This window comes from Pinus tabuliformis, chromosome 4_2, assembly GCF_031772625.1.
Source record: "Pinus tabuliformis cultivar Carrire ecotype Pingquan chromosome 4_2, CPIR1, whole genome shotgun sequence".
NCBI classification, from domain to species: Eukaryota; Viridiplantae; Streptophyta; class Pinopsida; order Pinales; family Pinaceae; genus Pinus; species Pinus tabuliformis.
The window spans coordinates 124054930-124067546 of NC_142304.1; the positions used below are offsets into that span (position 1 = coordinate 124054930).

The 12617-nt window shown below is 38.6% G+C and overlaps 1 protein-coding gene across 1 annotated transcript in view; it reads left to right on the plus strand.

Moving 5' to 3' along the window:
• Nucleotides 1-3020: 3020 nt before the first annotated feature.
• LOC149168556 (Phosphoglycerate mutase family protein) overlaps nucleotides 3021-12617 on the plus strand; it is a 226741-nt gene continuing 217144 nt past the window's right edge. Inside the window, exons 1-2 of the mRNA XM_089428312.1 lie at nucleotides 3021-3497; nucleotides 3590-3835. Of these exons, the coding sequence (XP_089284438.1) occupies nucleotides 3136-3497; nucleotides 3590-3835 (608 nt within the window). The 5' untranslated portion in view covers nucleotides 3021-3135. The remainder of the gene's footprint in view (nucleotides 3498-3589; nucleotides 3836-12617) is intronic.

Sequence of the window (12617 nt, forward strand, 5' to 3'; positions counted from 1 at the left end):
CTAGCTCTATTAGGAGGAGGTCAAGATGTGTTGAACAAAAATTAAGAGATGCAGAGGAGCATGTGGAGGATCCTAATAGGATGTTTAGACAAAGCAGACCACCAGCTAGATTTTTCATCTATATGACCTTGATGATCAACATTAGTGATTCTGAGCCTTTTACTTTTGAGGAGGCGATAGATCAATAGGTTTGGAGGGATGCCATGGTGGAGGAGTATAATTCCATCATGAGGAACAATGTGTGGGACATAGTGCCAAGGTTGAAGGGAAAGTCAGTGGTCATTTATTGATGGATCTATAAGATCAAGCACGTAGTAGATGACAACATTGAGAAGTACAAGGTGAGGTTCCTGGTGAGAGGGTTCTCCTAGAAGGAGGGAGTGGAGTACGAGTAAACCTTCACACCTGTCTCCATATATGCATCTATCAAGGAAGTCATAATTTTTACAATGGAGATGGGGTGGATGATTCATTAGATGGACATGAACATTATCTTCCTTAATGGGGTGATTGAGGAGGAGATGTATGTTGAGCAACCTCAGGGATTTGAGGTGCTGGGAGGGATTCCCATGTATGTATATTGAAGAAGACCCTTTATGGGTTGAAGTGAGCTCTACACGCATGGTACTCTAGGATCAATGTGTACCTTCTTGGTAAAGAGGTTGGGAGAGCTTCCCAAGAGTTGTTGATCAGAGAGGAAGAGCTCTAACATCCCTCATTAGATGATATTTTTGCCACTTTATTTCCCTGATGCCTAACATGGGAAGGCTAGATGACTGGAATTTGCAGTAGAAGACTGGCAATTCATGATAAGAAACTTTTCAATTTCCAACTATGTGAGATTTGAAGTGAGTAGGATCCATGTAAGAGTTTCCGAACCATAGAGATAACCATTTGCGAGTTGCCCTCAATGCACAATTTGGCTAAGTTTGGCCAATGGCTTGCCTTAGACCAAAATCTAGGGTGAAGAGTTCGACTGCATTATCACTATTAACTCCCATGTCATTCCTGGATTTCCATTCGAGGCTCATAAGAGGAATAAGTATGAATGATTAGTAATAAGCAAATTTGAACAAACATGGAATATATAAAAAAGAGGCAATGGGATATAATTTGTTTATCCATTTCCTCACCTATTCTCTGCACACCACCCCCAAAGTTATTTCGAGGAATATTGGAAGGAAAATAGGGTCGCTAGAAACTTAAGTGCTTGCCTAAGTTGAATCCATGACCACCCTTGGCTTCATATCTGGTGAGGAATGCCATCCAAAGACAATGTATAAGTTTGCACTTTAGTTAATTATAATTTGGAGCCCAAAACTTCATTAAAACATAGAAGTAACTCATAACACTATTCATTGATTTTTTTATTTTTTTTTCCTTCAAGACTGTAAGGAAATAATCATTGAAAAAATGCCCATTAACCATTTAACTAGAATTTGAGCTTGAGAGTGTAACACCCTTTGGACTAGTGATGTAGACGGTAGTTACAAACACTAATGAACACACAAGTGTGAGACTAGAGGGAAAACTTGTCAAATTGACTAAAATAAGATGACTTGCTTAGATTTAACTTGATTGAGATACATGCAAGACCAAGCGTCTTAAAACATGCTCTCCATGTATTGAATAAAAATCTAGCCAAACCCAAGGTCCCAAAACATGGCCAAGATAAAGGGCCACTTAACATGGTTATATGCTTTTTCAAAATCCATTTCAATAAAAGGAGATTTCAACCTAAGCATCCAGCTTATTCCATATTTTTAACACAACATGGTTATATGCTTTTTCAAAATCCATTTCAATAAAAAGAGGCCATTTGACATGGTTATATACTTTTTCAAAATCCATTTCAATAAAAAAAGATTTCAACCTAAGCATCTAGCTTATTCCATACCTTTAACACAACATGGTTATATGCTTTTTCAAAATCCATTTCAACAAAAAGAGATTTCAACCTAAGCATCTAGCTTATTCCATGCCTTTAACACAACCAACCTAACCATCTAGCTTATTCCATACCTTTAACACAACCATGACATTATCCAGGACAAACCATCCCTAAATATAATTTGTTTGTTTTGCTCATATAATTTTAAGTAAAAGAAAACAACAAATCTTATAAAGAAAAATAATTAGTAGTGAAACAAAATCACTTGTAAATAGCTTTTTTAGATGATGTCTTAAACCTTCACGGAAACCTAAGTAATTTTTCTTCGATCGATCTTTAATAAACCACGAGAATTTAAATCCAACAACTTTATAAGTAAATTTAAAATCTCTAATGAAACGCCTTCCCACTCGAGGGACTTTTAGCCACCATAGTTTGAGAATGGATTCTCACCATGTGACAATGAATACAATTTAGAAGGTCTAAGGGAACATAGACATAATCATCTACACAATTTTATAGGAAAATTCTCCATAACTAGTGATTGACAATACACATAGATTGATTATTGGAAAATTCTCTACTACTATTGATTGACAATACACATGGATTGATTGATTGATTTATTTTAATGAGACCAAGAGAGTAACATGGATTGATTATTGGAAAATTCTCGTCAACTATTGATTGACAATACACATGGATGGATTGATTGATTTATTTTTGATTGACAATACACATGGATGGATTGATTGATTTATTTTAATGATGTTTTTGGGGTTGAACCGTCTAGACACGGTGATTCCTATTTCCGCCACAGTGTTTTAATTAATGCCCCTTGACATGGGGGCGCGATAGGAAAATATAACGCGAAAAAAAAAACTAGAAGAGAAAAAAAACAATCTCGCTTTATATTTCCCTATCGCGCTCCCATGTCAGGGGCATTAATTAAAAAACTATGGCGGAAATAGGAATCGCCGTCTATACACCCAGAGAGACACCCAGAGAGTAACAGTCCTAGCTCATTTTCATACCCCTTCCATACTCCACACTCTTGCCTTGCTTCGAAGGCTAGCAATCTGAATCATGGTGAACCATAAAGATGAGCAATATGTTCAACCATAACCATGTACTCGATTGACAATACACATGGATTGACGTACTTGTCACCGTCGATCGGAGTTCTCCGCGTTCAAGTGGATAAGAAATGGTTCAGTTGTTTGTAAGAAGGGAACGAGGGAACGATGGCGCCGGCACTCATCATAGCTTCACACCAACTGATGCATCCCAAAAGAGTTGAAGCAATTCCATGGAATTCGAATCTCCTCGGAAATTCGAACTTTGCAACTCCTGAATCCCCGAACAGATTCCACAGTCCTATACATCCAAAACCTTCGGAGTCAAAAAACTCCATCACAATTACGGGTGGCAACGCCATTCCCATTTCAAATACTGTGAAGAAACCTCTCATGGTATGTGCGTTATCTGCTCTCTTGTCTCTGGGGGATCTGTGCGACATCCCCTGGCTATATATTGCCAACAGCAACAGTGACGTTGCTGAAGCGTCGGGGTTGCTTCGGATGCCTCCCGCCAATCTCAGCAATCGGTAGGCGCAGGCAGAGTCGAATATCTGCTTATTAACGTTTTTGCTTTTCTGATGATTTGATTCCTTTGCTAAAAGTTTATAACTACTTGTAGGTATTATCTGGTAAGGTCCGGGGAGTCGGAGTTGGAGAAAAAGGGTATCATCAATACGAATCCGGTTGCAAAGACGTCGATGGACAGCGGGCTTTCAAAGGAAGGGAAAGAGCAGGCATTGAAGGCTGCGTTAGAATTGAAGGCCATGGGAGCTTGCGAAGGGAGCTGTTGGATATGGCCTTCCATTACTCAGCGTGCCTACCAGGCAGCGGAAATCATCGCTGCTGTTAACAGTATCGGTCGCAGGCAAGTCGCCTCTTTCACATTGATTCAGTATTCATATGCTATGCTACTTTGTGTATATAAACTCAAGCATACAAAAAAACGGTGGTTCAATTTGTGTAACTTCAATCGACACCTGCCCTTTGGAACCTTAGCAACGCAGGACCTGTCCACAGCCGGCAGTCAGTCAACCTCAACACCTGGTTTTGATACCATGTTGAGAATTGGGTACGCTAGGTATCAAATCCACTATCTCCATGCCGCTGGGCAACGAAATGCTTTACCACTGAGGTACATGCCCCTTTTGGGACTCTCAGTTAATATCAAGGTGAGGTTGAGTGTCTCCAATGCTACCACTCAAGTAGCTCTTTGGCTTCGACCTCTTAGCCATCACTAATTGTCCTCAGCGCTTAGCTAAACCAGTGTCAAAATCGGAGAGGGGTAGGAAGGGAATCAATGGGTAGGCTCTTGTAACAAACAGCTGCATTTTCTTTTCATTAAGAACACAATCTATCGGCTCAATATCAAGGTGTAGATTTTTTTGTTTTTGTTTTTCTAGGCTGAGTCGAGGTTTGGGCCAGCCCCAATGTTGGATGGAACAATGATCTGTCAACCAGTAAGATGCTATTACCAGGATTGTGGTAAGCTCGATTGAGCTTGGATGTCCTGTCGGATATTTTAACTCCCCCAAAGGTGGCTCCCATCCTCAACCTCTCCTCATGAGAATTGAAACTATGATCTGGTGGGGACTAAACCCCACGCAAACCAATTGATCTACACCTCATGAGTGTTAATTTATGACTTAAAAAGTGGAGGAGCCTGCTCCTTGAGCCTTATCACAAGGGGCCAATAGAAACATCCTATTGTGGCAACCAACCACTATGACTATGTTTATTTATTTAATTATTTCTTTTCTGGCCTATTATATGATAAAACACAAAGCACAGTGAGAAAGCATGTAATATACTCGCATACAAGAAAACAAACAAGAGAGAAGCATGCAAGCATTAGAAGAGATTACAAAAATATAAACATTTGTTTTACACTGTACTCATTATATATTTTTTAAAGTACATAGAGCCCAAAAATGGAATGGAATCAGAATAGAGCGGTTGGTGGAGAAATTAGTAGGTGACTGATGAAGCTATGATTGCGTATTTGTTTCCTTGGATTGGAATCCATAAATGGAGTGATTGACGGATAAATTAGTGGCTGATTGATGGAGTGACTAAATGGAACCAAGGGAGGATCCAGTTCAACAAATGCCCTCAAAATCATGAAGCTCCACGAGACGACACTCAGGTTTTCATACACCAGGAGTCAAAGGAAGAATCCCAAGTTCCAACGACCAGAAATAAAGCTATTGAACAATCAGAAGGAACCAGAGTCTATCTCAGCAGGGGAGAAAGAAGAGTGGCAGGAAGATGATCTCTCAGTCCTAAAGGCCACTTTGGAAATGACGCAAGAACCTCAAACACTTTCAGAGACACATCCTCAAGCAGCTGAGGTTCACAAATCGATAAGATCTCCTCCAACGCTAGGCACTTCTTACATCAATGCTCCAACAAAGTAGGCATCGACCCCTCTCACAAGAGAGTGGAATTTCAACTGAGAACTCTGAGAAATAGAAGCGGAAATTCAACTGAGAACTCTGAGAAATAGAAGCAGAACAAATAAAGCAAGAGGAACTCAAACATCGCTTGCTGCCTCGTATTCAGACTTTTTGAAGTAATTAGTTCTGAAATGTTTTGCCGCACTGAGAACTCTGAGAAATAGAAGCAGAACAAATAAAGCAAGAGGAACTCAAACATCGCTTGCTGCCTCGTATTCAGACTTTTTGAAGTAATTAGTTCTGAAATGTTTTGCCGTGCCATTTTATTGCTATCCAATTTATAAGACAATATATTGTCAGGCTTTCTACAGCAGGAACTGGAAAATTAAGATCAAGGAACTCATAGAAGCCAGTTTGTAATTTTTTGAGAATAGGCGATGGCCAATCCCAAAAGCTTTGTATTACAAGCTGTACGGCTAGGCCACAACCCCTTTTAATAGAAAAGCCAACCGTTTATGTTTAGAAAAAATGGAGCAATTAGGGGGTGTTTGTCTTCTTGATTTTAGAGTTACAATTAGAATTACAATTACATTATGGTAAGTGATAGTGAGGTGGATTGTTAAGTGAGATATTTTCTAGAATACAAATACAATACATTGTTGACTAAGTCTCATCATTGTATGATTTTAAGACATTTTGAGTCGTTAATTTTATGGTTGAATGCGTGGCGAACAATGTGATCAAACTCGACAAAGTCAACTTGACTTCGCTGAGTTTCATTGGTTTTTGACTTAAACAGGTCCGACTTGGATTTTGAATCGACATCTGGCGTCGTTTAATTTGTTCAAGTCAACATTTGCCTCAACTGAGTCATCTCAAGTTGGATATTGAGTCAACCTTCTAGAAATTTCTGGGAAAATTCAAAGTTTAGAAATTTCACCTCTAGGATCAGAAATTTCACCTCTAATCCTAGAGGTTTCATCGATCTTGAGTCTTGACCCTATGAATTTCAGCCTGAGGGCTGTTATGAAATAGAGTATGAAAACAACAGCGTAAAAGATGCAGTATTTCATTCTCTAACAACCCAATCTTATAGGCAATCTAAGGAGAAAATATACTAGAGTGTCTTGATAAGTTTCAACCCTCTAGGGTATCATGCATAAACCATATCTAAAAATTCATTTTTACAGCAGATATTAAAGCGACAAAACAACCCTTAAATTCTTCAAATATGATGTCAAACCATAAACAAAATTGCCTTTATGTCAAATCAGCAAGAGATACATATGTGAAAATTTCATGCGCTAGAGCATTTAATGCAAAACTGAAATTTAACGTTCTTCCTAAAAGGTTTCCAGATCTCAGCCGTAGAATTTTCAACCTTTAGGACTGCTGTAAATTAGAGCATAAAACAGCAGCAGAAAGATTACAATAATTTACTTCAAAGAGCCCCAAACTTCTGGACAATTCAAGAAGAAAAGAATACCAAACAAAGAGATAAGTTTCAACCCTTTCTTTGGCAACTTATCAACCAATAATCCGATCTGAAATACTCCTTTACAGCAGGAATTGCAGCAGTATAAGAGAAGTAAAGATCAGCCACTTATATTCTTCTTTAGATGTGAAATCACTTAACAATTTTCCCATTTACTTTTTTCCAAGATAACATATCCCAGGGAGAACCCCAGGCACTTCCCCTCATTCCAAGGATGTTACCCAGGATAAACCCTAGATTCTTGAGAACACACAGCTAGGTCAACAGAAAGGTTCGAAGCCATTACAACAATATAATCTTTATGAGTTCAACATAACACTCCATTGAACAACCACTTGGGCTAGACCCAATTGATAGTTTTCCCTTGTACTTAATCAGGAAGACATAAACAACAGTTAATAGCAAAGCATAAAGGACATACATAGTCGAAATTCAAATCTGAAAATGACACAAGATGTGAATAGCTAGAAACTTTATATATAAGCTCGAGTTGGAAAGTTGATATCATGGCCTTCTCTCATGGTTAGTACAAAAACTTGACCAATTTAAGCTAAGGTAAATCATCAAACTTCAGCTCAACCAAGGATATTCAAGTGCAAGAATCTCTCCAACACGACCTCTACAGCAATCACAAATTCACTGTAGGGTTTTCTCTTAGAACCCTAATCTCTAGTCTCCAGGGGATTAGCCCTTACCTTAGATTTCCAAGATGCTACAATAAACTCCAAGAAGACCAAGAAACCCTAGTGCCTTAAGAGAGATACAAGTACAAGTGAAGACTTAAGAGAGAGAGAGAGAGCACACTCTCTTCTCTTAGTCACATCTCACAAGAGTGAATAGAAGTGATTGAATAAATATATTGTGGAAAGACTCTCTCCTTCTTCTATTTATATGAGAGGTAAGGGATGTGAACAATATTATGTGGGCCTAAACCCTTACAAGCAACCTACATTAGCCTTGCAGGCCACACAAGTGAGATGTCCACCATAGAGTATAAGTATCGTGTTCTAATGACAATGTTGTGCGCAATAATGACTTCAAGGTGATGTAGCTATAGAAGGAAAGTCCACACCTTTCCATCACAAGCCTCCACAGACTCCATTGATCTTCCAAGGCAATGTACTCCACTAGGTCAGCTATTGCTTGCAAGAACATTGTCAAAGCCCCATTGGTCTTCGAGCCATCTCCAATCATCTAAACAAGAAACCAAGATGCTATAGGTTAACTATAACTTGAGGCTCCCCTCTATGATGTAGAACACTTCACACCCCCTATAGGGTGCTTTCTTAACAAGTGGCTCTTCCATAGTGGAATACAAAGGAAGAGCACCAAGCTTGCTATCAATTGAGGTTAAGCATCCATTGAGCAAACTATCTCAATTGTGCATATCCATCATGGTGTTGGAAAATGTAACTAGGTTCGGTCTTCATAATTATCACTGTACTTGTGTCATTGTATATTTCACGTAAAAGCAAAAGAAGAAAAAGAAATAATAATAATAATTATTATTATTTCATTAGTCAAGCATGTTCTTCATGCTTTTAGGGTTAATGGAGTCAACATAATTTTTTCACGAGTCAATCTGTTGTACTTGTCTCATGTCCCTTCTCAAATACATTTGTAACAGGGTGTTGCTACACAATTTTGCACAATTTTGGCTAAGGAAGAGAACCCATCATTTTTGACTTAGGGACTTGGGGGGCAATTTGCCTTTATTTGGTTGCTAGTGGAATGTGGGGGCCACCTACATGGGAGTTCGAATTGGCCCATTCGAATAGCTAGGAGGGAAATTCGAATAGGTGGATGGAGGGGCCCACATGACGCTAGGGAGGCCCAAGGAGTTATAAGGAGGGAGAAACTCTCATTTTTGATTCATTCTTACACCTTGCAATCAAAATTACTTGATTGTTCGCTCTGTTCTTTAGCTGAGTCAACTGACTGTTTAGCCACAAATATCTCAAGTGAGAGATTCAACCTCTACTTCGGGGACCATCCGTGCCCGCCCTAGAGAGGCAGTTCCATAAGTATTTCCGGAGTTCCGGGAGTGTGTTACAACACTACCATTCAGTCACAACAGGGAGTGCGTATTTCTAGCTCGCTGGAGAATACGCAGGGGGAGTTTGGAGCTATCAGTGATCAAGCATTTGTCGAGAGAGTTAGAGGATTGGGAGAGTAGCAAAGGGCCAGCCTTTGTTGTGAGTTTCAGAACCAGCAGAGCCAACATCCTAGCAGTTCGAATTACTGGGCGTGGGAACAACGCAAAGGGTCAATCCAACAATTTTGTGGAGCTAAGGAGCAGGTGCCATAGGCTAGAAGCCCATTCGAGAAGTCAGGGGGTTGATAGCAGAGGTGAGCCCAACACTTTGGGTCCATTTCTGGGAGGATTTACAGGCAAATTCCAGCAGGCCGAGTTTTGCAGTTGCCACTGAAGCTGGGCTCCAAGGGGGTCGAATTTCCGAAGTCTGAACCAACCAAATTCCTTTCTGGATTTTTCTGGGTTTTGGGCAAGGATCACACTCCCAATTTTATAGAATTTTTTGGGCAGATCTAAGGGGTCAAACAAGGGTCCAAACTAAGCCAACAACTGGAGGAGCCAAGGGGAATTTGGGCCAAAATTCCAAGGTCAACATTTGGCCAAATCCTTCGTGGGTTTTTCTGGGTTTAGGCCAAGGAGCAAGGAGCTGAAACCTCATGATTTTCTGAGCACGGGAAGCAGTGATTCCAGGCCTTCAAAGTCAGCAGACAGAACAATTTTCTGGGGCAGCGGAATTCAGTTTGGTGTAGCAGTTGTAGCAGCCTTTAGTTCAACATTTTCTCACCTGGGTTTTGTCATGTTTGTCCATTGAGACAAGCCCAGGGGCACCATTCTATTTTACTATTGTATTTGCTCCTGAAGAAGTAATAAAATGGCTCAGCAATTCTCTATTTCCAGTGTTTCCATGGGTGCTTAATGTACATTTCGTTTTTTTGATTGCTGGATTGTTTGCATGCTTTGTATATCACTTATATTCCTGTTTAGGAACATTACAACTTGAGTCAAGTTCCATTTGGACTTTTGAAAGAAAGAAGAAAAATAATTTTAATTGAATCAAAAGAGACATTTTGTCATCCACAAGACCAAATCGGCCCTACCTGGACAAGTCGGTCCTAGATGTATATATAGAGAGAATAGTTTGACCTCCTGGATGTATATATATAGAGAATAATTCGACCTCATTTGGACACACATTGGCAACTTCGATTTCTATGCAAGCAAGAGCAAGAAGATAAGTGAAAATCAAAAGAGAAAGAGCAAAAGTCAAAGGAGAGAGAGCGAAGGTCAAGAAGGAAGAAAAATCAAACTTTTATCTCTCTTTTCTCACTTGTGCGAAGTACTGGAGCAACTCTGCGAATTACAGGGCCAAAATTTTGTTTCTGCGAAGGCGCTGAAGTAACTTTGCGAAGTTGCAGGTTTGAAATTCTGATGTGAAGAGCGTTGACCATCATTGACTTGATTGGACTTTATGTAAGGATTGTTATTTAAAATTTAGCAAGATGAACAGATTTCTTGTAAAATTCTATCAGATTAATTCTATCAAATTAAATGCAATTGCGTACCTGATTCTCCCATCTGATGTCAGTGCACGTTGCTCCGAGTTTTCTGGTTCCATTACCAAATCAATCGATTCCTCCCTGCCTATCTGGGATCAACCTCTGCAGTTCCCAAATCCAGAGGACTTCGAAATGGAAGTCCTCTGGCCCCTGTGCCCAAAACTCCAAGAATAGCTGAAGATTTTCCAATTTTCAGTTCCAAAATCGAGCCCCTGGCTCATCCCTCAAACATATTTATTTTTCCCCCATTCTCTGTATATCCCCCCCCCCATTTTGATGCTCCTCTTTCGTCTTTATGTATCCTTTCTTGGCGGTCACCGCTCCCTACATGGTGACACCTTCCTTTGTAACGTGTAACTCTCTCTGGCCAAAGCTACTGGGATATTGACGTGTATTAGTTTACCTTTAAGATTTTTATTAGTTTTCTTTAAATGCCCATAATTTATAATATTTATTTTATTTTGATTTAAATTTCACATTTTAATAATTTATTAATATTATGGGATATATAAATATATAACCATATTTATAATTAACTTAAATTTTACATTTATTTCTTTATAACCAAATTTATTTTATACTTTTAAATTTATATTATTGAAATTATTTAGGGTATTTTCTCCTTAATTATGACGCATTTAAGCAATATGCTTGGTGATGGGTGAGGGTGTAACTTCTATCTGAAGCAATGTCATGATTTTCAACATTTATAGTTGATTTAGAAAATATATATAATAGTGCAGTACATGCAATACATGCATATGTAGCTATCATATGCATGCATTGTATGCATGCTAATACTCTTGTGCTCTCTATATTAAAGATGGGTCATTACATACATCCCTCCTTCAGAAAACTTCGTCCCAAAGTTAGAGTTTTTACCGTATATCAATACTTATTTTAGCAATTAGTACATTCTTGTTAGGGTTGCGTATCGAGGTTAAATTCTTATTTAATGTGAGGACACTATAAAATTGGTGTTTTTGAATATTTCTAGGTTTATAACTTTAATGGTCATGCCTTGTGCCAACTAGGTTCCCAAGCTATCATAAAATCATCCTATCCTTCCTAATCTCTTTCGCTCCCATCCTATCCGTCCTCTACTGGAGTATGCCATGGCGTCAGTTATACTGACCTAACCATTCATAAACCCTAAGGATGGCAGCGTCGACTATATCGACCTGATTTCCCAGTAGGCATCCGGTAGTCATCATCACACATCTAGGGGAGCGTGACTCGCACAGTCCTTCCATGACTCTAGGTTTTGGAGGATAAACGGTGGGCAACACCTCCACCCCTCCTAGTAGAATTAGGGTCAATACCCTATCATGGAATCTCATTGAACCTCAATTGTTCTTGGAGTTTTGTCATCACGTAGTCGGTTTGGTAATGATACTATCTGCAATGTAAACACTTGTCCACAAATTATAACATATGCATCGATATATTCAAAATCAATTGTATTCAGATAACAATTTTCTATGCATTTTAATAAACTCTCATCTATGATATTAATCTTTGAGTTCATATAACATACTTGGCTTTGCCTAACTAATATATTTGTAAATTCATTTTCACATCAAGTAATCAAGTGTATTTATCATTTTATTTCCATCTCATCATTCGTGTTGATATGTAAAATAAAAACAAAATTATAGATATCACATTCATAACATAAGTCATGATTTATATAGGTATCCATGTACCAACAATGTTTAAGCATAATAATTTGAAATCATTCTTTCGTGTATTGATTGTGCATAAAACTTATGACTTTGGATTGCTAACTGACACTTGATATTTGATCTTACCAGCACATATCGTTATGTCCCAAACATTCATTGATCTGTATGTTTTTGCTCCAGTAACAACTAGCTGGGTTATTATCTTACTTGGTAACAAAATGCATCATGTGTATAGTCATTAGCAAAGATAGACCTCAATTCATTCCTTTTAACAATAATGTTGTTTGTTGTGCTCTTTTATATATATATATTTTTTGAAATACCTAGATCAAAGCATGGTATGCAACAACATTTGGGGAACATATCTTGTACTCAACATTTCCTCTAACAATAATACACCATACATTGCTTTATGTTTAAATGGTAGTATACTCTTTCAATACCTCGGCCCTATATGTTGTATTTATGCTCATGGAACCTGTG